The sequence below is a fragment of the Planococcus citri genome, chromosome 2 (genome assembly GCF_950023065.1).
Source record: "Planococcus citri chromosome 2, ihPlaCitr1.1, whole genome shotgun sequence".
NCBI classification, from domain to species: domain Eukaryota; kingdom Metazoa; phylum Arthropoda; class Insecta; order Hemiptera; family Pseudococcidae; genus Planococcus; species Planococcus citri.
Window position 1 is genome coordinate 54,018,948 of NC_088678.1, and position 25,393 is coordinate 54,044,340.

Below are 25,393 nucleotides of genomic sequence, written 5' to 3' on the forward strand. Positions count from 1 at the left end.
AATTTCTAATGAAAATACTGACAACAAGGAGATGAATTTTAGTGCGCGTCATGAAATTACATCACCAGTTTGAATATTTTCAAGTTTAAATTAACAATATTTTGATATATTTTTTCTTTTTTTATGCTGATTGCAGGTAATTTTCAAACTGAAGGTATTTTTTGGAATTCGTTGGTAAGGGTTTTAAAACCCTTTTGGGATAATTTGAAAATTTTTTAATTTCTTCAAAAATCATTCATCTGAAAAGCCTGAGCCAAAGTGATTTTTTGAAAAACAAGAAACATCATTTTTTAAAGAAGGCACATCAGGGCAAATCTAAAAACTTGAAAACGCCGTATCTCCAAATCCAATTCAAGCTCTTTTTTTCAAAATTAAATACATACAAGAACTGGTTTAAAACAGCATTAACAACCTAATTCAAGCACACGAAATTTTTTTAAATTTTTCTCCAGGTGGGTCATCTTCAAAAACTTGAAAACTCTTTAAAATGTGTTTTTTTGTGTCATAGCACTGCAAAAAAAAAATTATACTCGTGATGAACTTCTGAAGTTGAATTTACAGTTGGACCCTTCTGAGGGCTCCATTTGAGGGTGTATTTCCCTAAAATTGAGTTTTTCTAGGGAAAAATGTTCTACTTGCAACTTCCTTGATCAAGGTCGATCTATGGCCCTGGTGAAGAGAACCATACAACTCCCTCTCCTCCTCTCCCCCTCTTCTTATGTTGACACATATCACAAGATGTAGAAAAATATTCGACTGCCTCATTGCTGTGCGTTAGAACATTTTAACTCTGTCCTAAAAACCACACTTGAAGAAAAATCCGCACATTGATTCGCGCAGATATAAATGCTATATATTCATTATAAACCTAATAGCATGCAGTTGTTTGCAATTGAAAAATACTGCTGCAATTATGCAAATGATATAATCGAACTATTTGGTTGCTGTTCAAATATTGCAGCAATTGCCTACTTCTTAGCACATGGTAAGTTTCTAGACAAAATTCTCCGACCAGCCTGCAGTTATGCTGCAGAATCTCTCTGATCAGGAATTTAATGACGTTAAGGCAGTCACTATAAAGACAGCAATGAAGATGAGGATGGAAATATTCACGAGTTAGTCGACAGTGATCAAGGAGATTAAGATAATTACTTGTAAATATAGCTGTCCCACCGATGAATAGCGCCAGAATAAAACTTTTCAAGCGAAAAACTCAATTTTAGAGCAATCTACCCCCGAATGGGGCTCTTGAAAGGGTCTACCCGTAAATTCAACTTCATATTCGTGTTCAGGGGGATCGATTCATATGAAAACGATACCCATATTGTCAACCTTTTTCAGACCCAAAATTGGGTAGGGAGATGCCCATGGACCCAAAATGAGCTTTTTGGGGAATTGTTGCATTCTCTACAGTTTTTTAAGGTTCACGTGCAAAATTTCATAACTTCATCACAAAAATTTGAAAAAAATCTCCAAAAATAGGTAGTACTATCGTGAGCTTAAATTATTAGGTTCTTAGATATGGCGGCGGTTCCAAGTTTTCATTGGCCAATATCCCCCCCCCCCCCCACATACAAAAAATTTAGAAAAAATTCATACGGATAGACTCATGCTTCCTGCACATATTTTGAGTAAAATGAACATTTTTTATTCATTAAAACTCGTTGAAGTGCAATATTTTTCCCGAAAATGCATTTTTTCATCATTGTTAATAAGGGAGAGGGGTGGGATGGTGAAAAATTTTTGGGCTGACAATTTTTTTAGGAGGTGCCCAACAACGTTCAATCAAAATTTCAAAAATCTGAGGACAGGGGCACTTCACCTATTTTACTCGTACCTTTCTTCAGGAGACTTCAATTTTGACTTTTTGGAGCACGGTTTCGAGTGAAGGTTAATATCCTCCCTCGAATCCCTACGATAATAAATCGAGTCTAGCTCAACTGGGCACTGAATTATTGCCATAAATACATTTTATGGTAAAAGAAATGTAAATTTCGAGAAAATCGAACTTGAAAAATTTTATAGGTAAGCCCTACCTAAATTACAAAAAATCAGAAAAGCTACATTTTTGGAGTCGTAGGTAAAAATTCTTTAATTTTGCTGAAATTTGGAAATCAAGTATTCAGTGATGAGTAGCCGAAATATGTAAGTAAATAGAAAAGTGAGTAAATTATTCACTTCAGTTGAATTTGAATGTAGTGTTTTTCTCCTTTTTCGCACATTTTATAATCAATTAATTTCACCTTTTACAACACGAACACTTTTATTATTCACGAAAAATTAAAATTACAAATACATTAAAATGAGACGCGTTTCGGTCGTCGTAGCGACCATTATCAATCACGAATGAGATGAAAACTGCGAGATACATTGTAGAAGATGTGTAGATGCGTTAAAAAATTATCTAAGGGAGGGGGGGGCGATAACAAGAACAAGACGAAAATGCGACGTAAATTATGATCGAGGTAGGCTGGGTAGGGGTTGATTTAACATAGAAAGCAGAGAATCGATAATGCTGTTCGGTGAAATATCATTGACCATGTTGAATTGTGTTGAATTTTCATGGCGTTTTATTTCCAATAGTTCGAGGGTGTTGAGTCGATGACCTTTTTCGGATGTATGCAGTATCGCTATGCCTGAGTCAGGTATAAAGTCATGGCCTGAGTTTATTAAATGGTCCGCAAAATTACTTCTCCCAAGATGTTTGTTTTTCCAAGCTGAGATGTGTTCTTTTATCCTTATTGTAAAACTTCTCCCAGTTTGGCCTATGTAAGTTGCAGAGCAGTTATTGCAAGACAATCGATAAACGCCACTTTTTTCCATTTTTGGAATTTTGTCTCTGGCGTTGCAAAGCAGTGTTCCCAGCGAATTCGTTGATGAGTAGGCAATTTGAGTGTCACTTTTGTCGCTACTTTTGAACACCTGGACCAACTTTAAGGTTGAAGATACATGGAAATTGAATTTTTTGAACTTTTTCTTATCCTGGTGTACTGTGTTGATCAACGTAGTGTTGTTGTTGAGTAATTTTTTGAACCGTATACGATTAAGTAATTTAAAGACCAGCTTTTTAGGGTATCCATTATTTTGAGCGATGTGGATGATGGTGTTGAGCTCTTTTTTGTAGGCCTTGGTTGAGGAGAAGGGGGTATTTAACAGACGGTGCATCATATACTGGATACCAGAGGTTTGATGGGAGTGGTGATGGGCTGAAGTACTGTGAATTAAGATGTCCGTGTAGGTAGGTTTTCGATAAACATCAAATCTGCATTGATTTTCATGTAAGGAAATCGATAGGTCTAAAAAGTTCAGAGTTTTCCCACCTATTTCCATTGTGAATTTGATTGACGGAAAAATGCTGTTGATTTGCGTCAGAAAATCATTCAATAATCGTTCGTCACCATTCCATGCACAGAAAACGTCATCCACATATCGAAACCAACGAGTTACATTTTTAGCCAAAGGACAAGTCGCGAAAATTAGACCTTCTACATGTGCCATGAACATTTCAGCCATTTTTGGGGCGATAGGACTGCCCATTTGAAAGCCATTATCAAATTTAAAAAATTCTTCCCGAAATTGACAATAGTTTGAGTAGAACAGTAGGTACATGAGGCAAATAAGCTCAGTTTTTTGTAATGCCAAAATATCCGATGATAAGATGTGTTGCTCGACTATTTCGGCGCATTCTTTTAATGGGATGCTGGTATACAGAGCTGTGATGTCGAAGCTGACTAGAATAACGTTGTCCGGAAATACGGTGTTGGATAATTCATGAATCAGTTCGCTTGTGTTCTTAATTTGATGTTTAGAATAAAAGGTAATATTTTCATTCATATATCGAACGAAAAACTTGGCTAGGTTGTATAATGGCGTGCCTACGAACGAGATAACAGGTCGTATAGGGTTATTGGGTTTATGCAAAAATTCAGTAAGTAATTTTTTTTTTTCATTTTTAGATGAGCTTTTTACAGAATTTAAAATCAGAATTTGTTTACCTACTCATCATCTCTTGATTTCTACCGGCCAAAGTTCTTAAAAGATCTACATAAGTAGTTGAAATTACTTGAAACGAATCACTAATCTCACACCGTCGAAGGCACAGCTCCAAAAACCAACCTCAATAAATGTACAGAAAAATCCATACACTAACTCGAGGCATGAGCAATTGAGCATAAAAACCACATCACGTCTGAGTCGAGTCGAACCATCGCATTTTAATGAAAACATTCTCAAACCTCCTCAACTCAGCATTAGATACGTACCACGTATATTTCCAACACAAGTTCAAAATACTCGTACATCTAAACAGCGAACCCCTTCAATACAACTTTTTAAAAAATGGAATCAGACGACGACAGCGAGAACGAACGATGTCGACAAGAAGAAGAAGAAGAAGAAGAGGAGAAAAAAAGTTATAATCCGAAAACTGAATTTTGTCGTTTTTCTCGTATTCGAATGTAAACGATATTCCACGAGGCTAATGGCGAGGAAAAATATAAAATGCTTTTAAAATTATTAATGTACGAAAGCACAGTTCTTCATCTGCATGCTTGAATGAAATCCGAAGATTTCCACCGTTCAACCATTTAGCCAAAAAAGCAGTGCGGTTTAAACCGAAATTTTCGTCTCAACGTTAATATACGTACTATACTTATATACAAGAACACCGATGAGTTTTTCTTTCGACTTTTCGTATTCCGTACCGAAAAAAAACCTCTCTTTAAGAAAGATTTCCTCCCCACTTCGCTTTTTCTCTTACACTCGTTTACTTCTAAGAAAAAAAAGCCAAGTGGAAGCGAGTTTTTAATGCGGAATATGCAACTATTCTTACTTCTAAGTTACTAGTGTGAGAATATAATAGCTCTAGTGCCTGCTATCGTAGGGTAAAACCTAACTACTTCATGAGGGATAAACATGAAATACCACTAAAGTGAAATAACTTACCTGGCTAGCTCAGCAGGGTGGCGGTGTCTAATTATATTCCACAGAATGGATTAAATACACGAACATCACACGAAATTAGTATATTTAACCCGAAAAGAGTGTCCTTACGGACGTTTAGCAAGTATAAATTAACAAAGCAAGTATAAATTCACATCGATTGCAAGTATAGATTATTCTCGGCAAGTATAAATTATAACAAGTATAAATTATCGCGAACCTTAAAGCAAGTATAAATTCTCCGTGATAGAAGCATCTCCCTGGCCAGACGAAACACAACTACGCCGTTCCACACGCTCGTAGCTGCGTCTAGGGTGCAGCTCCGAGTAGGACAACGCAGTGTTACCACATGGAGAAACTCCTAATTGTATTGTAGGCAGTGTAGACATAGGCATATATTACATATGCCCCTCCGCGGTTAGCTGTGATGTGCCATTGACATCGGAGACAAGCACGGAAAAAAGTAATATATCTACCATATGTGCTGTGCCTAACTGTCAGTACAATTTGGACACACTTCTGCCCCTCCGTACTTTCTGCGATCGAGAATGCACGGAATAAGCAAAAAGGTGATAAATTTAGATTTGTGTTAATTTGGTGCTATCCGCAGCGCCATGTGGCACCAGCTAGCCATCAGTTACTGGCATCCGAAGATGTCAAGTAACCAACGCACTAACCAATAACCACACAACACCACGGACGCGTGCCAAAGAACACGAGACATGATCAAGAAGGTGGAGTTTTGGTAACACCGCATCTTGATCGCAAACGGACCACTCATGAAGGGAGGGGTGTGGAACGCCATAGTTTGCTCTTTTTGAGACGTAATTATCCCAAAAAGGAGCGCACTCTTAAACGCAATCGGTTTAGATTAGAGTGTGTGTTTTCGCCCAGACAGAAGAGACGTTATGCTTGCGACTGTGTTAATTTCCCTAATTAAACGGTGGCGCAAACAGCCAATTTCAGCGAAAACAGCGAAATTATAGTGTCCGTAAAGACGTGAATGTCTTTTCGGATTGGGGAGGAAATTTACGACAATGGAGTAAATGCTTGTGGGAAAGCGCAATCGGCTTCGAGTACGACAATAGTACAACTTAAAAATAAAACTTAAAATAAATCGTGATTTTATCGCTGGTGTTGTTCAAGTCGCGTTTTTCGCGAGGTTTAGTATTTCAATTTTTTCGGCATTTGTTGACTGTTTTCATTTCAAAATGTGATATTTTTTATATATAAAAAAAAAAAAAATATATAAATAAATCATTGGATTAAATAATAACAAAAGAAGAATAAGCGTGATAACATAAACAAAAAGAAAAAATGGAGTATAAAAAGGAAGTGAGCAACTTGGGCTCACAATATACATATTGCAGCGAGAAAAATTAATTTAAAGCTAAACATAAACATTGGCATCAAGCTCATTACAGAGAAAACATGAATATAAGGGGAAATGCATAGAGGGGGGGACACATACTATTTACAGACAAGTAACGTTCCAGTTTAGAAAAATAATGAGAAATAAACAGCAAAAAAAAAAATATATAAGGATGCCTAAATATACATACACACACTACATTACTAGGATATTATCATCATCAATTTTTTAATAAACATACTTAAAAATAAAATGCAAATACAGGAAAGGAAACAAAAAACAAAAGAAAAATATAAAGACAAATGAAAAGAAAAGAAAATATAATAAGTGTCGTCGACAGAAGGAGAAAAAACAAAAATTAGCATGACGAGTGCCTACACAGAGTTGCTTAATTTTGATTTCGATAGAGATAAAAAAAAAAAAAAATTTACAAATGTCTTGAATGAAGTGCCCTGAATTTTAACATAAGAACAGATTTTTTGAGTAAAATAATAAAAAAAAAAAAAATTTTACATGAGCAATGAAGCAAATAAACCGTGAGATGTTACCATTATTACAATTTTTTACAAAAAACAAAAAAAAAAAAAATAATTTGGGGTTTCTTACGTATTGAATGTATTCTAATTGCTAGTTTACGATTAAGTGAATTAAAGTACAAATAAACAGGTTGATAATAAAATAAAAAAAAAAAAATGTTTTTTGTGTAACTAACAAAAACAACCGTGTTGACCGCATGCAAAATGATACGAATCCGAAACACTTAATCGTGTTTGAATAATTGTGCAATCGACAATATTCAAACTTAGGGTCATTCAATTCATGAGCTACTGTCATACTTGAATTTTCACATTTCTTTTCTACGTAATTTGTAGTGAAATGCTTTGATGATAAAGGGGTTGGGGGTGTGTATGATTCTATTTTATACGCCATTGGTATGTCATAGATGTCAATCACTGGGATCTCCTCGTTGCATTATGGAGGGTGAAATCCCTGGAATACATGATTGTATTCTGGATTTTGCCGCGAAACAGGGCATAAAGGGTGTGAAGCTTTTAAGGAGTGGGATGTTTTCTACCGCAATTGGGTAGGCTTGATGGGAAATGGCATTTACTTGGTGAAGTAAAGGTGAATGATCGATTCTGCCAACATTCGAGTTCGAATATAATGATGGAGGTAAAATTGGTAGAATCGACCGTAGATGAATAGTACCATTGCAAGGAGAATGAATATTTCAATCATTCCTTGAACGGTATATATTATCTGGTGAAAATGGATGAATTGGTTTGGATGGATTTCGATGTAATCTTCCATCTCGAGGCTAAAATCTGAAATTTCTTCCAGTTTCAGGATTTTGTAGGGGACATCCATTGAATTCGTGATCTGTGGGAAACAACGTGATTTGTTAGGGGAAGAACACGAATGGTTTGAAGAAAAAATTTTCGAAAACTTAGGTACGATCGCCACTGGATCGTTTTATGGGATCAACGTGCAATCGACGTGGGACGAAAAAATATTGTTAGGTTGGAGACAATCTACCGCAATTAGGCAGATTTATCAACTTCCTTGATCGGCTCGACATCCTTGAGGTCTTCGGGGAGGGACTCTTCTTGACCTGGGATGTCAACTTGGGGAATTTGGACCTGAGCACCGTTGAGGATTTGTCGCCAATTGGACGAATCCAAAATTTCGTCAGTGTTCAGCTGAACATCGAGTGCTCGGTTCCCCTGAACGTACGTCACTGTCCGATCAGGAGTGAAGAGCATATCGACTTCGTCGGTAAGCGGGGTGGAGATTCGATTCTGGACAGAATCCGCTACCGTGGGAAGTTGGCTGGTAGAAGAAGATTGCGTAGTTCCGCCAATGGAAACTTTGGACTTCTTCTTCCCGTAAGTCGGGATTTTGGGAGGCGGTTTGGGCTTCTTGTTGGCTCCTGGCAGGCTGCGAGACGAGCTTGCCGAGGAACTGCGAGAAGTTCCGCGAGAAGTACCGCTAGCGGGTCGTCGCGTTGATTTCTCGTCGTTATTCTGGGTCGCTGCGTCGAGGTCTTGGTAGAATTGCTGATTCGCCGGGGTTTCGACGCGGGGGGTATCCGATTTGACGAGTTGACCGATGGGCTGTTGCTCTGCTGTGCTACCGACAGCATGCTGAACAATACCGGCGTAGGTCATTTTGGATTGGACCTCTGGAGCGTAGGACTCGGTTTCTTTTGCGTAATTTGCAAAATCTGCCTCGTCTTGGGTTTTGAGGCGTTGCTGCTCGGCGAGTTTAGCATCGACTGCTTTGCGGGCTTTAGCGGCGTCACTTGCCGCTTTTTTAGCGTTCTTTTGAAGGGTCATCTGCGCCTTGGCGGTTTCGGCGCGGATTCGTTGATTGTCTTCGGCGATAGCTTTGGCGCGAGCGGCCTCGGCGCGAGCAGCTTCGGCGCGATCGGCTTCTTGCTGCTGGGCGGCGGAGCGGTCGATTTCTTCACGACGCAATCGGTCGCGTTCACGTTCACGTTCTTGCTCTTGCTGTTGCTTAGCTGCAAGTTGAGCTTCGCGGTCGGCAAGTTGCGTGAAGGTGGAGACAGCCAAAGACTTTTCGGGAGGTGCGAGCGGCATTTCAGCGTCGTCGAACTGGCCTGTTGTTTTTCCGGCAACTTGCGGTTGAACGGCGGCTGGTTGACTCTGCTTATTCGGCGGGTCGACCTGCATCGATTCGGGAGAGTCGGCATTCGGGACGGTGGTCGCTTTGACGTCGTACAAGCCCGTTACTGGATCCTGTACGTACTGAGGAGGATAATGCGGGTCGTACGGGATCAACACCGTGTGTGGCTGCGCATAACTAATTGTAACTGGATTAGGTGCTGCGCTCGTAGACGCCGTCGTCGAAGCGGTTACCGGTTGGAACGCTAAAGTGGTCACCGGTACCGTATCCGTTGTCGTCGTCGAAGATTTTGTTTTAAAAGCTTGGAATTGCTTCTTCGACGGTGGAATTGTCGGGTTGGAGGTTGGTTGGGGAGCCGGTGCGGACGTTGATGCGGACACTGATACGTTCGAAGCGGTCGGCTGCAATTGAGCCGTTGCTGCGGGCGTTGAGACGTTCGATGCGGGCACTGAGACGTTCGAAGCGGTCGGCTGCAATTGAGCCGTTGCTGTTATCGTCGATTTCGGTTGAAATGGAGGTGCGGCGGCGTTGAGGGAAGACGAAGAGGCGGCGGAGAGGCTGGAGCTCGATGTTCCGGACGCAATCGGTCCTTCAACTTGCGAGTTTTCTTCGTTCTCTGTCGACATCCTCGATGAAGTGGAATCGGATCGGTTGCGAGGAGGAGGTGGAAGGACGATCTCTGGCTCGAAGGGAATCTTACCGTCGGGGGTCCGGTTCTCTTTACCGATCTGGGGAATGAATTGCTCCCTGATGCGGTTCACCATATGAAGGTAGACATCGGGGGGGAAGTAATAAGGGCCATATTGGTCGGTTTCGGGCTCCAAATCTTCGAAATTGACCGCTACTTCGGGAATCAATTGGAATTTTTGGAAGCCGCCATAGGCCTTCCAATCTCGATCGATAATGTCGATAATATTCTTGGCCGCAATCGGGTCTTGAGATTTAACGATTGGGGGAATGATATAGAGTTCTTGGACTTGGGCAGTACGAAGATACTGGAGCAACCGGGTCCACGAATTGTTAAACGAGCTGCCACTGAGCCGTTTAAAAAATGTCGAAGGTGCCGATTGCCACAATCATTTTGGGGGGTAGGGAAGGGAGTTTGATTAGGGCGTCGATCAAGTCCGTAATCGAACAGTCTCGACGGTAGAAATCGGGGTGTAGGAATGGTGCAAACGACTTTCCTAACACAGCGAAATTTGCCATACTCGCTACATGGCCGTCACCGACCATGAAGATGTCGTAGGCGCATAAGACTGCTGAGCAATCGCCATCGGGTTTGCGAATACCAGCAGCCGTCAGAAAATGGGGAAAAGCCGTAAGGGGATGAAAAGGGTACAGGATATCGGGGGTAACGCCGAAGCGTTGCTTGAATTTCTTGCGACTGTGCGCGCTAGGAGCGCACAGTTCGCGTTGGGCAGCTTCGGGGCCTTCGATATTTTCTGGATTTTCCGGTTCGACGTCACCGATGTCTATGGGCACCGGATTTTGGGGAATATTTTGGGGATTGAAGGCGGGAATCGCTTGTTGGTGAATCGCCGCCACATTGGCTCCTCGCCAACCGATTTGGGGTCGAAGGGGGCTCCTATCTCGATCCGCTCGCTGGTTACTAGCATTTCTCGCCATCGGAGAATTACTTTGTAACCGACAGTTCGCGGTGGGATTGAATTTTGATTTTTTGGCTTGAGATGGGGGCGAGGGCGAATTATCGGTTGAAGGGGGATTTACGGCGACTGACATTAAGGACGGAATTTGTCCTGTGCTTGAAGATTTGGCGTTATTTGCCGTGGGGGTTTTGGTAGGAACCTTGGACTCGGGGGCTGAAGACTTGGACGGTGTTGAAGACGACGTGGACGGCATTGAGTCCTGAACTGCCTTCATTTTTAATAGACTGTCGTACCTACCCTTCAGAGCATCGAATTTCACAGTAAGGACGCCATAGTTCCTATCTGCTTCATTCAATTGCTGCCGGAGGGTACGAGCTTCAGCGCGGGTCGTTTCAAGGAGGTCGGTCGTGGCTTCCAGATCATGACGCAATCGGTCATGTTCTGTCCTGTTAGGGATACGACGGGTCGATGTGATGGTTTCAAGGGGGCTAAGTTGGAGTAAAAGGTTCGGTTCACCGCAATTATCATGAATACAACGAAACTCTTTTAGGCCTTCAGGATTACGGTGGGGGGATTCGAAAAGTAACTTTAAAACGCACGAGCCGTGGTAGAGGTGACAACAGCCCGTAGTGTAGACTGATTCGGCCTCTACCTCCTCGTCGTCGGCCGCATCCTCTACCTCTTGCAATTTGATCGGGCCATATTGCGTGAGAGGAGTCTTACAGGCGTCACATAAAAATTCCGTTAATTCTTCCATCTGGAAAAATCAAACAAAAAACGGGGGGGTTGGGGGGTAAGTCAGACGTTTCTTTCGCAAGAATAAATTATAAAGTACCGAGAAATGCGTAAAAAATCGATATACTATTGAAAATCAATTACTGATTCGGCGTCGGGAGCCTCCTCAGCGCGTTACGTTAACACTTGAATTTAAAAATGAAAAGCAAAAAATAAACGGTGGTACTTACAGTTTCAGCAGGAACAAACAACTTAACGAATAAAAACGAAAAATTAAAGATATCGGGCGAATTCGAAAAATAAAAATGAATTGCCCAACGGGCTTACACAGAAAAATTAAGAAATAAAAAACGAGAACAAAAAATGAAATAATGAAAATGTAGAAAGTCTTAATTTCGCAACAATCACTTCAAAAAGCGAAAAAGGCGTACGGGCCTTGTAGTAAAGCAAAAATGAGAAAACACGTCAATAAAAGAAAAATCGACACGAGGTGCGAATTACAAAGTACTAGCGAATATTCAAGAGAGAACATAACTCGAGCGAGAACAAATAACAAATGAAGCAAGCGCAACCGGCTTGAGTCGCTCGTCGGTTCAACTTCTTATCGCAGCAATCCTCCCACCCCGTACCTCGTACATCATACGCAAAAGGCAGATGTCTCGGTGCCAGGATGGCGGCTAAAATGCGCAAGTGGCATGTTCAGCCAAGCCGGTTTCTAGGAAAAAGACAAGGACTGAGGATCGCAATACGAGTACTGCGTAGTAGGGTTTCCTAATATTGCGAAATGTGAGAAATATTTACGTTAAGTTTGAAAGTTACTGGTTTTGGATCGCGAAACTTTGTCTGACTCACCTTTTAGGGCTTGGGTTTTTTAAATAGGGATTGGGAAAAGGTCGTCATCAAAGTTTGCGGGAAAAAAGAGGGAATTGGCAGGGAACTTTTCTACTTTCAAGACCTCGTGTTAGACGTAATTTGTCTCACGATGTCTCGTCAGTGAAAGTTGTGCTTGAAAGTTGAGTCCGTCATTGGACTCTCTTTCGAATGATTGGTCGTAATTTGACCATTGGGAGCTTCGCAAACGCTAACGGTTCGCTAAGTTTTGGGAAAATAAAAATTCCCGTAATTTGGGAATCACTACTTTCGTTGGTATAAAGATTTCATCATCTTTCACCACTCGACTGGTTTGGAGTAGACAAAGCACCGTCAAACAACTGCGTAGTTGCAAATGAACTATTCAGCTATTTTTCGAGCATGCTTCGACTTGATACGTGATAATGAATGATCGTCTTATCGAGTGAATGAAAAAATGAAATGGCAAGTTCAGCTTTTTCAAAATAAACGTTATCGTCATTTCGAAATTGCCAAATTATTCATCCATCAGAGGTTCATCTCACCTCTTGGGGGGGAAATATGTGTTTCCTTTGATAACACATATTGGGGCATATGTAATATCAAAGTTTGAGGCAAAACAAACCTCTAACAGATTTTAAAATTGGGAAGGGGAAGTTTGGTGGAAACTTGTCTCATCTTTGGGTATAGAATACGTGTTTTCTTCGACGACACATATTGGGGCATATGTAACATTGAAGTTTGAGGCAAGACAAGTTTCTGACAACTTCTAAAGTTGAGCTTTCCGGTATGCAACTGATACCTGAGAATTCATCCTATCTACTTTGGGATAAAAGTATTGGGGGTTTACGTGATATCTGCCTTGAAGTAGGACGAACTTTTCGTATTCAATGTGTCATTACACTGAAAATTTTGTTGGTAAAGCCGTAAAAGAGCCTTACTGTGGGGAAAATAGGTAAAATTTTGGAAATAGTTTGAAAAATTCCACCAGCCTACACCTCCTTTGTTGTAGAAAATATGCGTTTTCTTGTTCGATAACACATATTTGGGGCATATGCAATATCGAAATTGGGGGGGGGGTGTATCCTGATAGAATTTGTCGGGCGTTAAGTGCCCCAGTTGATTTTCGAATGCATAACGTAAATTGTCGCATTTCAAATTTCAACTGATTGCAGAAATTGGGAATTTTCGGGATTTTGGGTTCAAGGAGGGGAGGGTTTTTCTTGAAAAACGTGCCCCAGTCGTAATTGACTGTGGTTGGACAAATTCTAAAAGGTCTCCTTGCTCAAAAACGATGAAAAAAGAAAGTAGCACAAAAACGTGTTATTTAGACGCGACATTGGTTCAAATAACTAGAAATCACGTGAAAGTGCAACTTGTCTGATAAGAAAATTCGCGGGATTGTGGGAAGGAGCGTGTACATTTCATTGCAGATGAATAAAATTACACAACTGAACCTACCTGTGGAACTTTCCTATCTTTCTGCTCAGCTTTGAACTTTCGTAATTGAAAATTTATTGCCAAACAGAAATAATGGTGATTTGAAAACGTTACTTGTTTTCTGCTTCGATGAAAACTGAGCTTTCCAGTTTCTTCTGAACGTAATTGTACATTAGAAACTTTGAACTTTCAGTTGGAGAAGCGTTTGTTTCACGAGTAAAACCGAGCTGCTTTGAGGAAGACTAAACCGAGTTTAGTTTACTCCTCAGCTTGCTCAATTTACTCATGAAACCGAACAAGCACTGTAGAGATAAACTGTAATTAGCCTATTCCTCCGGTTGCTCGTTCATAAGCTGCAAATGAGCTTTAAAGTGGATGAAATGAACCGTCATTTGGCTCACTTCTCGATGTAATTAGTAAAATTAGTCATTTTATTTTGTAAAATCAAAGTCATTTACCTATCAGGAAATATAGAAAGGAGGGGAAAAACGAGCTATGAAATAGAACCGTAATTTGGTTCATCTTTCGCTGCTGAATGACTGTTTTATTTTGGAAAAATGTAGACAACTACATTCTCGCAAAATAAAAACAATTCTGAATGAAAATTGCTTAATTTGAGAAATAAACGAACTATTTCGACTATCTGGCTTACCTGCGCATACTTCTCAGCATACATTACCGTAATTGGCAATTTGAGAAGAGAGAATGAGTGGCTCTGGAGTGTTCTTGAATACTCACGTCATCATAAGTATTTTGGTTTGAGTTTGAATCTCGATCGTAGAACGTTATTTGTCCGTGGATCAGGATCGCTATCTTGATAAACTGTTGAGCTGAACTTTCGAAGAACTGTTTTGGGTTGTTAGCTAGTATCAACGTCATTATCAATGCTAACTGACTTTTGCCTAACTTTATTTATTTGAGAAAGAAATAAAGTAACGTAATTTGTCTATTTATTTCACCCTGTCTGTGGCTAGTTTACCTGTATGATGATATGTTTACCGTAGCTACTTTATTCTAACGTTATTTGTCAGAATTTTTCACCGTAGATTGATCTAAAAACTGAGAAAATACGTTCACGTCATCGTAACTGCATCTTTACCTGTAAAGAGCCTAACTGTGGTGAATTTTTTCGACGCAAATAGTCAAATCAATTCATATGGTTAGTAAAAGAATAACGAACTGTATTGCAAACGAACACAGAAAGCTAACGCTACGTAGAAAAATAGAACTTAATCTAAACAGCCTCTTCGGTAAACACTTTGAGATAAATCAAAATACAACTAGCGGGAACAAATTTACAGGGGGGAACAAAATAAAAGCATAAACAGTCTTCTAGTTATCGAAATAAAAGTAGAAAAGGAACACAAAATAAAATTGGTATGAGCCATCTTCTTTGCTCAAAGTAGAGTCGATCAAGAGCGGCGCTAACAAAGACGTCATTGTCCTTCTTCGCAATCACTCTTCGGCGCAATCACTCTTCGGCGGGGTACTGAAAGTAAGCACAGTAAGCAGAAACACAGGGAATTAATTATCTAACACTTTCATCCGTAATTGGACTAATTGTGTGAGTGATTATAATTATTCTTACCTGAGTCCAGTACTCGTTGTTGTTTATTACTTGTAGTAATTGCACAATTACCGATTCGTTGATCCACAATTCCAGATTCCAATTAGTAAAGATTCTTTGTATCGATACTCGATACACGCGCTGTCCATTCGGTAACGTTTCGTATTCATTGTAGATCGAAATTGACAGCGTCGCTAAAAGGAACGGTTGAAGTAACAAATCGGGAGCCATTTCTTACCTTTGAAAGCTACCGCTACTGGGCTTGCCGGAAAGTAGAATGATCGAGTACGCAATCGGTACGATGAAAAGAAATGGCTAATCGCGCATTAAAGATGGAAATTTAACACGTGGAATGTCCAATTACATCGAAAATTAAAGCAAATTCATCGGAGACATTTGTTGCTTCAGAACGCTATCAGTCATCGGCAAAAATGTGTTTTGGGATTGTTTACTAAAATTCATCGATGTGAAGAAGTAAAACTGGATGGTTTTTGGGAATGGGAAAAGAGAATCGTGCCTTCGCGTTATCGCAATGACAAGACTTCGTGGGAAAACAAACTTTTCGAGCGAATGTCGTTTTAGTTTGCTTGTTGGTCGATAGAATCGCTAGTGGGAAAACGGAAACAAGCGTTCTAGCGGGAAATTCAAATTCCGTAAATTGAAATTCGAATTTTTTGAGCGGGTAATTCGAATTGAATCGCGCGTGGGGTGTTTTGGATGGTTTTTTACGGCGAAAATTTCAATCTGCAAATGAAATTGAGTTTTTCTGAGTAAAATTAACCCAAAACTCTCGTTTCAAAAGCCGTTAAAGGGCCTTTGAAGCGATTTGAAGTGGTTTTCGATGGTTTTGAAGTAAAAATTACCGTAAATTGGCAATTTTCGCAACAAAAATCAAAATTGAGGAGTGGGTTTCAGCATGTAGTTCACGTAATTGTAAACTATTGCTAAAATATAAGGGGTTCGAAAGCTGATTCAACGCCAGGTACTATGGTTCTGCGTTCGCCAAGTGGCTCTTCTTCACTATACTCGCAAATAGAGCTAGTTTCAGAGTTGCTTGAACTGTGTGAGTGGGAATCTGTTTCTGAGTCGTACTCGAGATCTTGAGCATTATCAGATTCAGTCTCACTGCACAGAGGTCGAATATGAACTACGTATTCATAGTCTGGGTCGCTTTCGTACTCACTGTCATCGAGAGGGGGGAGTTCTTCCTCATCATGCTCGTTATTTAGAACATATTCGGAATCACTTTCCCACTCTGAGGATGAATCTGAGTCTTCTAATCCGTAATATGGATCATAAAAGCACTCTTCATCTTCATCTTCTTGCAGGAGTATCTGGTTGACGTTTAGACGGGTGATTTTCTGCCTACTGGGAGGGGGTCCTATCCGCATTTGGCGTTCTAGAATGCGAGTGGATCTCCGGGTTCGTTTCGAGGGTCGGGGGTCTTGGTTTCCCAAGATAATCTCGTCATCGAAATTGAAGTGAGGGGGAAAATCGTTGCCTAAACTAGTTGAGGGCACTGGGTTCGCTGGAGGGGGAACTGGTGCTTTGGGAGTAGTTGTTGGCAATCTACCGCGTCCTTTAGTCGGTGGGGGTTTAGGGATGTTATCCTCAGTCGCAACCGGACTGATTGTGGACTCCGGGGGAGTTCGACAGAGTCTGGGGGAGTGTCGAAGATGACATTTGCCCCTGTCGAGGTGGACGGAGTGGGGGTACCTTCAATCACGTGATTGTGAGTTTGAAGATTGGAAGTGGATGGCACAGGGTTGACTGAAGGGGGAACCTGTGTCGTGGGGGGATTTTTAGGAGGTCTGCCACGTCTTTTGGGAAGTGAAGCGGGGGAGTTGAGGGTTTCCATATTGTCGTTGACCTTCTTAAAGAATTCCGTCAATGGAATCGCATTAGGAATTTCGGGCAGGTCTGAAAATGGAACAATGGGACTGATGTATGATTGGCCTGCGAGAGGGGGGGTCTCAGAGACGCTATCTGCCCCTGTCGCGGGTACCGATCGGGTTCTCGGCCTACCGCGTTTTCTGGGAGGTGGCTCAGGGGGTATGACCTCCTCGCTAGTCTCTGGAGAAACTGAGGTGGGTGGAGAAGAATCTGCACTCTGAGGGATGTGTGAATGCGTCTGGGACCGTAATGGGGACCTTTCAGCAGCACTTGCCCCTGTTGAGTTAGCAGAACCTGGTTCGAGGTCGGTATTCAGCGCTGAAGGTGCCGTAATTGGCTCCGGGTGAATTTCAACCTGAACTTGGACTTGATTTTGGAGAGGGATGTCGTTGACGTTATTGTCACCGCGGAATGTTGCTCTTAACTGCGCACGGCGGTCTCGGGCTTCATTCATCAGCTGTTTATGGACAGCTCGGGAAGCTTTGGTGACTTGGTTATAGGTCAAGTCCACACCTTGGGGATGGGGAGCGTTCTGAGTCTGATCGATTGCGTTATTTGCGTCGTCATTCTCATCAGCGCTCTGGTCGGAGGGATCATCTTGCGATTCGAATAAAAATTCGCGAATTCTGTCTTCGATATCGCGGGGGTCGAGATAAGATTTCAAGCAAGTGTCGGATCTCATCTTGATTAGGTTGTCTTTAGTCAAAAAGAGCGTTAATTGGCGGACATTAGCTATCCTATTTACTGTGGTGCCGTCAGTTGGCGACAGTAGATAGCTATTCTGGCCAGCTCGTTTGATGACTATAAAGGGGCCTGTCTTCTTTTGGTAGAGTTTGGCTGAGGTCTTTCTGAGTCGCTAGGGGACTCGGTGTGTATGAAAATGAGGGCTGGGTCTCTAAGAATCGCAATTCTGGGGTTTTCTGCCGCCTTCGTAAATAGATTGCGGTAGAATTTGTATCGATTCAAATAGACTGGGGTTTCCTTCTTTCGGCCAGGGATGGGCTCCAAAATACGAGGTTTCACTACCGGAAACATCAGTATGATGAATTCTGCTCCCTTTTTAAAGAGAAGGTATAAGACTTTGAAGAAATCCTGCTCAATGATCGTGTATGGGCGTGTGCTGTAATTAAGCTCAGCCTGGCACATAGAAAGAATGAAGTTTCCGCCATGTGGGAATTTGGACTCTTCTATGGCACTATATAGACGTGGGAGGCTGATTTGGTCACGTAGGTAGGGTGGTAATTGGGCAGGAAAATCTCTATCTCCTCTATATAGGTAGTGAGCTAAACTGTCACCTACCCATATGAGTTCAGAGAAAATAGTACGGTCAGGGGCTAAGGGGGAATCGCAACTAGACGGTGCCCCTATCGAGTCTAGTTTTATTGGTTTTCCGTCGAGTCACCGTCACTTGGCTTCTCTTCAGATTGATTGGAGGTGGTTGGAGGGTTTTCCTCCGAGTCTGATTCTTCTGACAATGAGCTGCAATCGGGCTCAGGGTCATAAATCGGCTCTAAACCGTCTTTATGGAATATGAAAGAGACTGGGATTGGAATTGGTGGGGGGTGTGACGGAGTTTTGGGTTCAAATTTCTCTCTAGGTTTCTCAAATTTCGAGCCATTTGCCGATTTTGAGGTGCCTGAGCGAGATTTCTGTGCGTCATTAGCACCTGTGGAAGGAAGTGCTAATTGCTTCTTGGGATTAAGACCTGGGTTGGGATAATTAGCGATGTTCTTGTTGCTACCGAACTTCTTTTTGGGTGTTAGGGTGATTAAGACGTCATTGTCCTTTGTCCCACCTAACATTCTCCTAAAAAGTTTCTGCAGGTCTTCTGTGGTAATGGGTTCTTGAGATTTTGCGTGCAAATGATGCAATATATCTTTCGAACCTTCATTGTTCCACACTGGGGTGCCTAATTGCTGGTATCTGGTCTTGGTGTAAGCAGGGCCAGAGAAAACAATGGGAACCTCATTTTCCGGATCAACGTCATCGTTGGCGAAAAATTCTAACTTGCGAATTAGCTCTTCGATAGACTGGCCCTCTTTCCTAAGATACATCTTGTACTCTAAGGGAGCCTTACTGGTGAGAAGGTCGACGATTTGATCTTCGATGGCGTACTTACGCTTCATCAGCGTGTTAGCCCAACGAATCATCTCGTCAGCCATCTCTTTGGGACCAGGGGGGGAAATGAAGCGTAATTCGCATTCTTTCAGTGCGGCATTTTGATGAGCTTTGTCCCAGTAGAAATCGAAAAATTTCTGGATAAGAATATCGTAGGAACGTACATTCTCTACTTTATTCTTCCAGGTTTGAGCGTCTTTCGCTTTGACAACACCTTTGAACGCGAAAATCTTGTGCGATTCGACAATATTCGTGTTTTCAAAGTATTGTTCAATTTGAGAGACAAACTCGTGTGGGAAAAATTTCTGGGACTCATCGTAAAAAATACCGGCACTTTTTAGGGAGTTGGCATCCATGGGCAGGGTTTTAGACTTGAATGCGCTACCGGCATTGTTGCAATCGTGAGAACCGCCAAAATGGGTCTTTTTCACTTTTGCAAGTTCGGTAGCTAAAACCTGACAAGCCGCAACATGCCTGTCCATTTTAGCATTCCGTTCTTCCCTATCTCTGCGAAATTCGTCTGCGGTGCTCGCCGCTAATGCGCGAGCTTCCGCAGCGACGTCCGCAGAGGTCGCGGCGTGTTCTTCAGCCGTCTTGGTAAGGTTGTCAGCCCAGTCACCACACTTTCGTTCGAAAAGTTTGAACTTTTTGGCGACTGACTTGATCACCTTGGTATTGTCATTTAACACCTTGGCAACCTTTTCCTTATCCTGTTCGAGGTTTTGGATGTACTTATCATGTACAGCCTGGCCTGTGCGAATTTCCTTAATCGTTTGAGCGTGCATTGACCACGTGTCCCTAAATAATCCAATAAGAGGATCATTTGGGTCCACGTTTTCGGGGATTTGCAATTTCAGATCAGAAGTGTCCGTAATTAGACCTTGTTGACGCTGAATTTGCTGGTCTGACGCATCATCCGACTGGGAAATCGCATTCGACTTAGGTGGAGGGGGAGGGGGGTCAGAGGGTATGGCAATGTGGCTGGAATCAGAGGCGTCGTCATCAACTTCCTCTGAGTCCTCTCCATCCGCGTCAGATTCCTGAGGAGAAATGGGGGAATTATTCCTACTTTCGAAAAGTGACGTAAAAGAGAAAGGGCTTGAATTAGGCGCAATTTCAGCCTGTTGGGCAGGGGGGTCGGATACATCTTGATCGCCATGTAGATCGATGTCCGATTCCTGCTTTTTCCTATAATTGGGACATGTTTTCTTATGCCTAGCGAGAACACAGAGACAATGGACAAATCTAGGTCTAGCACCTGTACTATTTCTGGTCTGAACGGGCATGTCGAAAATAATCACAAGAAAAACAAGCGGAAAAATGCACAAAATTTAAAAGCAAATAAATAGCAGAGCGAAAATATGCACGTAAATTAAAAGCATACAAAGGCAATAACTACTAAATATATAGAAATACCTGGTACAAATTAGCTGGTATAAGGAGGCGCGAAAAACGAGAGAATAAAATGCACACGAGGTGTAGAGAACAACTGCCGCGGCAAGAAACGACTAGATAATGCGTCGGAAGGTAGGACGCAGCTGCAGCAGCAACGAAATGGCGTGATCCGAGCCAATAACGGTCGGCGCGCGCTTCTCTGCTTGCAACGTGGCGTGATCCGAGCCGCACCGTGATCGGGTGAAGGCAGGGGGGTAACCACTGTCCGTTGGCGCGTTTTTTCACTGCTTGCTACGTGGTGTGACGAGCCTAGCAACGAAAATGGCGCGTTTTCTACCTTAACGGACGTTTCAAGGGTGTGACAGGGGTAGCGGGGGGATTGGCTACTCTACACAACGTGTTGAAGGTCACGTAGGCCGCAAATATACCTACGTGGTGATTTTTATAGGCAAAAAACTACTCGTTTTTCAGTTGCAAATGAACTAAAATAAATTGAAAATAGTTATTTGCAATTGAAACAATATTTTCTGTACTGGGTGGTGGCAGGGGAAGCGGGGGTATTTAGGCTAATCTGCACCACGTGGTAATAGTCACGTAGGCCGCACATGTGCTTACGTGGCTATTTTTGGGGGAAAAAATTTGGAATTTTGAAAACAGTTGCAAGTGAGCTGTTTCAAAATCGAAAATATCAAAATGCAATCGAATTTGATATTTTGGGGCTGGGGTGGTGATTGGGAAAGTGGCGTGATAGGCTACTAACTTGGCACCACGTGTTGGCTGTCATATAGGTGGCTGATGCAATCTATGTGGCAGTTACAAAATATGGTAAAATTAATTCAAATCAAGCTGTAAAATAGCCTGATTGAATTTTCGAAAATACTGGTATGAAAATAATACCAATATTCGCGTGTTGGGTGGTGACAGGGGGAACGAGGGGGTCGAACCTACTGTACACCACGTGGGAATAGTCACCTAGGCCGCAAATAGGTCTAAGTGGCTATTTTTGAAGAAAAAACAAACTCTTTCAGGTTGCAAAAATGAACCTTTTTGAATTCGTAAATATTAACACGCAAATAGTATTAATATTTAACCTATTGGGTGGTAACAGGGGGATGATAGGAGCCACTTAACTGTACCACGAGGGAACAGTCACGTAGGCCGCAAATGTGCACCACGTGGCTGTTTCTGAAGAAAGAAAAAGCTCTTTTTCAGTAGAAAAAGACACTTTTTGGGTTTGAAAATATTAATATGCGATTGATACTAATATTTTGCGCGAACTGTGGCTACAGGGGGAGCGGGGGTCGCTACCTATCTGTACCACGAGGTAACTGTCACGTAGGCCGCAAATGTGCTCCACGTGGCAGTTTTGGGGGTAATTTTGGACTCTTTTTGGTTGCAAATTGAACTTTTTTGAGTCCAAAATCGTCAATACGCAATAGGTATTGTGATTTTGCGTCTTGGGCGGTGGCAGGGGGAGCGGAGGTTTTAGGCCTAGGCTGTCTGTACCACGTGTAACTGGTCACGTAGGCGGCTGATGCAATCTAAGTGACAGTTACGTAAGACAAAAATTGACTCGTTTCAAGTTGCAATTGAACTGAATTGAGTTGAAATAAAATATTTATACGTCATTATACAAATATTTTACTGCTATAAATGCCAATACGCAAATGGTACTAGCACTCACACTGGAGAAAAACTAAATTTGAAACCTAATTTTCCTATTCTTACTCTTACGAAGGAGTAAACGCAAATGGTTTTTTCAGTGGGAAATCTCTGTTCTTGTCTCAATTTCAAACGCAATTGGTCTGAAATTTCAACTTGAACAGAAATTTGAGTACAGATGCTGAGGCTATGTCAGGTAACCTGTACTCTTCGTAATTATTGGGCGCCAATGTGAGAATATAATAGCTCTAGTGCCTGCTATCGTAGGGTAAAACCTAACTACTTCATGAGGGATAAACATGAAATACCACTAAAGTGAAATAACTTACCTGGCTAGCTCAGCAGGGTGGCGGTGTCTAATTATATTCCACAGAATGGATTAAATACACGAACATCATACGAAATTAGTATATTTAACCCGAAAAGAGTGTCCTTACGGACGTTTAGCAAGTATAAATTAACAAAGCAAGTATAAATTCACATCGATTGCAAGTATAGATTATTCTCGGCAAGTATAAATTATAACAAGTATAAATTATCGCGAACCTTAAAGCAAGTATAAATTCTCCGTGATAGAAGCATCTCCCTGGCCAGACGAAACACAACTACGCCGTTCCACACGCTCGTAGCTGCGTCTAGGGTGCAGCTCCGAGTAGGACAACGCAGTGTTACCACATGGAGAAACTCCTAATTGTACTGTAGGCAGTGTAGACATAGGCATATATTACACTAGTTTGGCATTCGTAAGTTGGAAGAAAGAATCAAACTTGGAAAAAATATCGCCTCGAGGAATCGTTTTCGGAATAAAATAAAAAAATCACCCGAGTTGAATCTCAAGTCGTAAGTACCTATATTTTTTAATTAAATATTTCGCTCGATTATTACGTACCTACCTAATAATTTAGTTAATTCGTTCGTTTGATTTCTTATACACGGTTCGATTTATTTTATTAATCGAATAATCGTGTTTTTCGCGCGCGGATATAAGCTATGATAAAAATTCTATTAATTTTCAATCGACAGCAATCGCAGCCAGGGTATCTTCGTATTGGAAAAACTTTCGTAAAAATATAACTGTCGTTCGAATTATAGGTACTAGAATCTTTCAATTTTCCAAAGATGCAAATTACACTACAAATTTATAACACGGAGCTATTAATTACAATTCAATTATTCTCCCATGAAACCATCAATTTATTTCGCTCGTTTAATTAATTTAAGTGCTTACAAACAATCCATTAGGTTGGCGAAACCGTGTAAATAAATTTTTCAATCTTAAGCTTGGCACTTTTTTTTGAAAAACAGAAAAAAAAAGACCGAAAAAACTTCCATTGAATATCGTAAAATTTATCATTTCAATGGTAAAAAATGAGTCGCTGATGAAGAAGAAGAAACTTCTCTAACAGGGAAATATTAATGATACTAATTACATATAGCGTGTGTTCCAGCAGCAATCTGACTCCTTCAGTCGAGTCGTGCTGCAATTCAAACTACACAACTGTAGCTAAGTTTTCGCATTGCGAGATTTCAAGGAGTAAAGTTACCTTAGTATTTCACCACAATATAATACTCGCTAACTCTTTTAATATTGTGCATGTGCGAAATTTGCATCTTACATGCTTATTCATGAACCACAAAAAGTTACCTATTTGGAAAAAAAAACAAAATACGTCGCGCGTAGAAAGTTTGATTCGAGAGCAAAATCAAAAGATTCAAGCAGGACTTTTTTTTTCAGTGCATAATTCATTGTTCAATCTATTGCATATCTAATGCTTGAAGAGGCAATATTCGAGTTCCAGAATACCACAGATAAGTTTAATTTGAACTCTACGGGAGGGGGGGAGGAGGAGACATAAACACGACGACTTCGTGGTGTTTCTCAATTCCAGGTAAAAACTCAATAGACAGCGCTGGAAACCAACTGAAAGACCACCCCCCCCCCTCCTATCAATCTTTCACATTTTCCACGAGACATTTAGGCGAGTGAAATCTGTCTCTCATAAATTTTTCATAATGGAAATTCAATTGAAAAAACGAAACGAAAAAATCGGCCTAACGACGATGGCAGAACGGCGGCGTTAAACATCCTTGAGAAATTCTAATGACGATAAACGACGAGCTACAGAACAAAACCGAATGAACGATGAGTTAATCTTTCATTATTTTTTCTCCCTTATAATCTCTTTATATTTTTATTCCGCGCAAACAATTTATATACCGTGGGACAAAAAATATTCGGACTACTCGACGTCAACTGTATATATCTATTTAATAATTCATGAAAAAGAAAATCGCCAATTTTGATCGGCTTTGAAAGAATGGAAACTAGTAACGACCCACAATACAACAATATGACATCATTTCAAACGACGATACGATGAACGTCGAAGATGGATGGAAGAGGAGAAAATATAGCGTAAAAACTCCAATCATTGGTTTTTCGAGTGGAGATGGCGATGTCGCAGAAAAAATAATAGTATGAATGAGACCTATCTACCACCGCGTTGAAAGAATCTCGCGACGAATATCGAAAATGAAAGAAGAACAAATAAAAATCCGTCAATGTTTATTAAAACATTTGAATTATTGATTTCAGTATTTTTTACGCCATTTTTACATATAAAAATACCTATACGATTCTCTAATCTTCTGAAGACAAGACAATTAGGTCAAGTTAGGAATCACTTCAGAAGGAAAAACAGAAAGTATTTTGAAAGAGGTGATGGGATTACTCACATGAAGAATTTTTAAAACACACACATATTATTATTTTTCATTTGAGGTTCTTGTAAGGAAAACACTGACAACCAGAGTGCTTTTTTTGTTCAAACTATACACAAGAAAAGCAAACGTAATTTTCGTAGGACTTGATGGTGGGTTTACATCGCAGTCGACAACAATGTTTCGAAAACAAAGTTGGAAAACAAAATGTTTAGGAAACAATGTTTGAAACATGATTGATTTACACCAAATTTTAAAACAGCAACATTTTTATCAGCATTTCTCTTCACGATTTTCTGATTAATTAATTCTCTTCATATTGAATATTTTTACTTTCTGATTTAAATCCTATGCAATGCAGTCTGTTCACTCACCTCTTTCTGGTACTTATATATCAAAAATTGTGTTTTGTTTGTTCGTTATATGCTTATCAGTAACCATTGCAAA

At 40.9% G+C, this 25,393-nt stretch overlaps 2 protein-coding genes across 2 annotated transcripts in view; both read right to left on the bottom strand.

Annotated features, from left to right (window-relative positions):
- The window catches only part of kek5 (kekkon 5), a 574,429-nt gene that overhangs the window by 494,497 nt on the left and 54,539 nt on the right, over positions 1-25,393 (bottom strand). The window lies entirely within an intron of this gene.
- Positions 6,757-11,131, bottom strand: LOC135836453 (uncharacterized). The gene has a single exon (XM_065351299.1). The coding sequence runs from the start codon at positions 9,721-9,723 to the stop codon at positions 7,855-7,857; it is 1,869 nt and encodes a 622-aa protein (XP_065207371.1). The 5' UTR covers positions 9,724-11,131; the 3' UTR covers positions 6,757-7,854.

Bases quoted from the DNA above. Each gene is read 5' to 3' on its own strand.
- LOC135836453 (XM_065351299.1), bottom strand. From the start codon at position 9,723: ATGGTGAACCGCATCAGGGAGCAATTCATTCCCCAGATCGGTAAAGAG.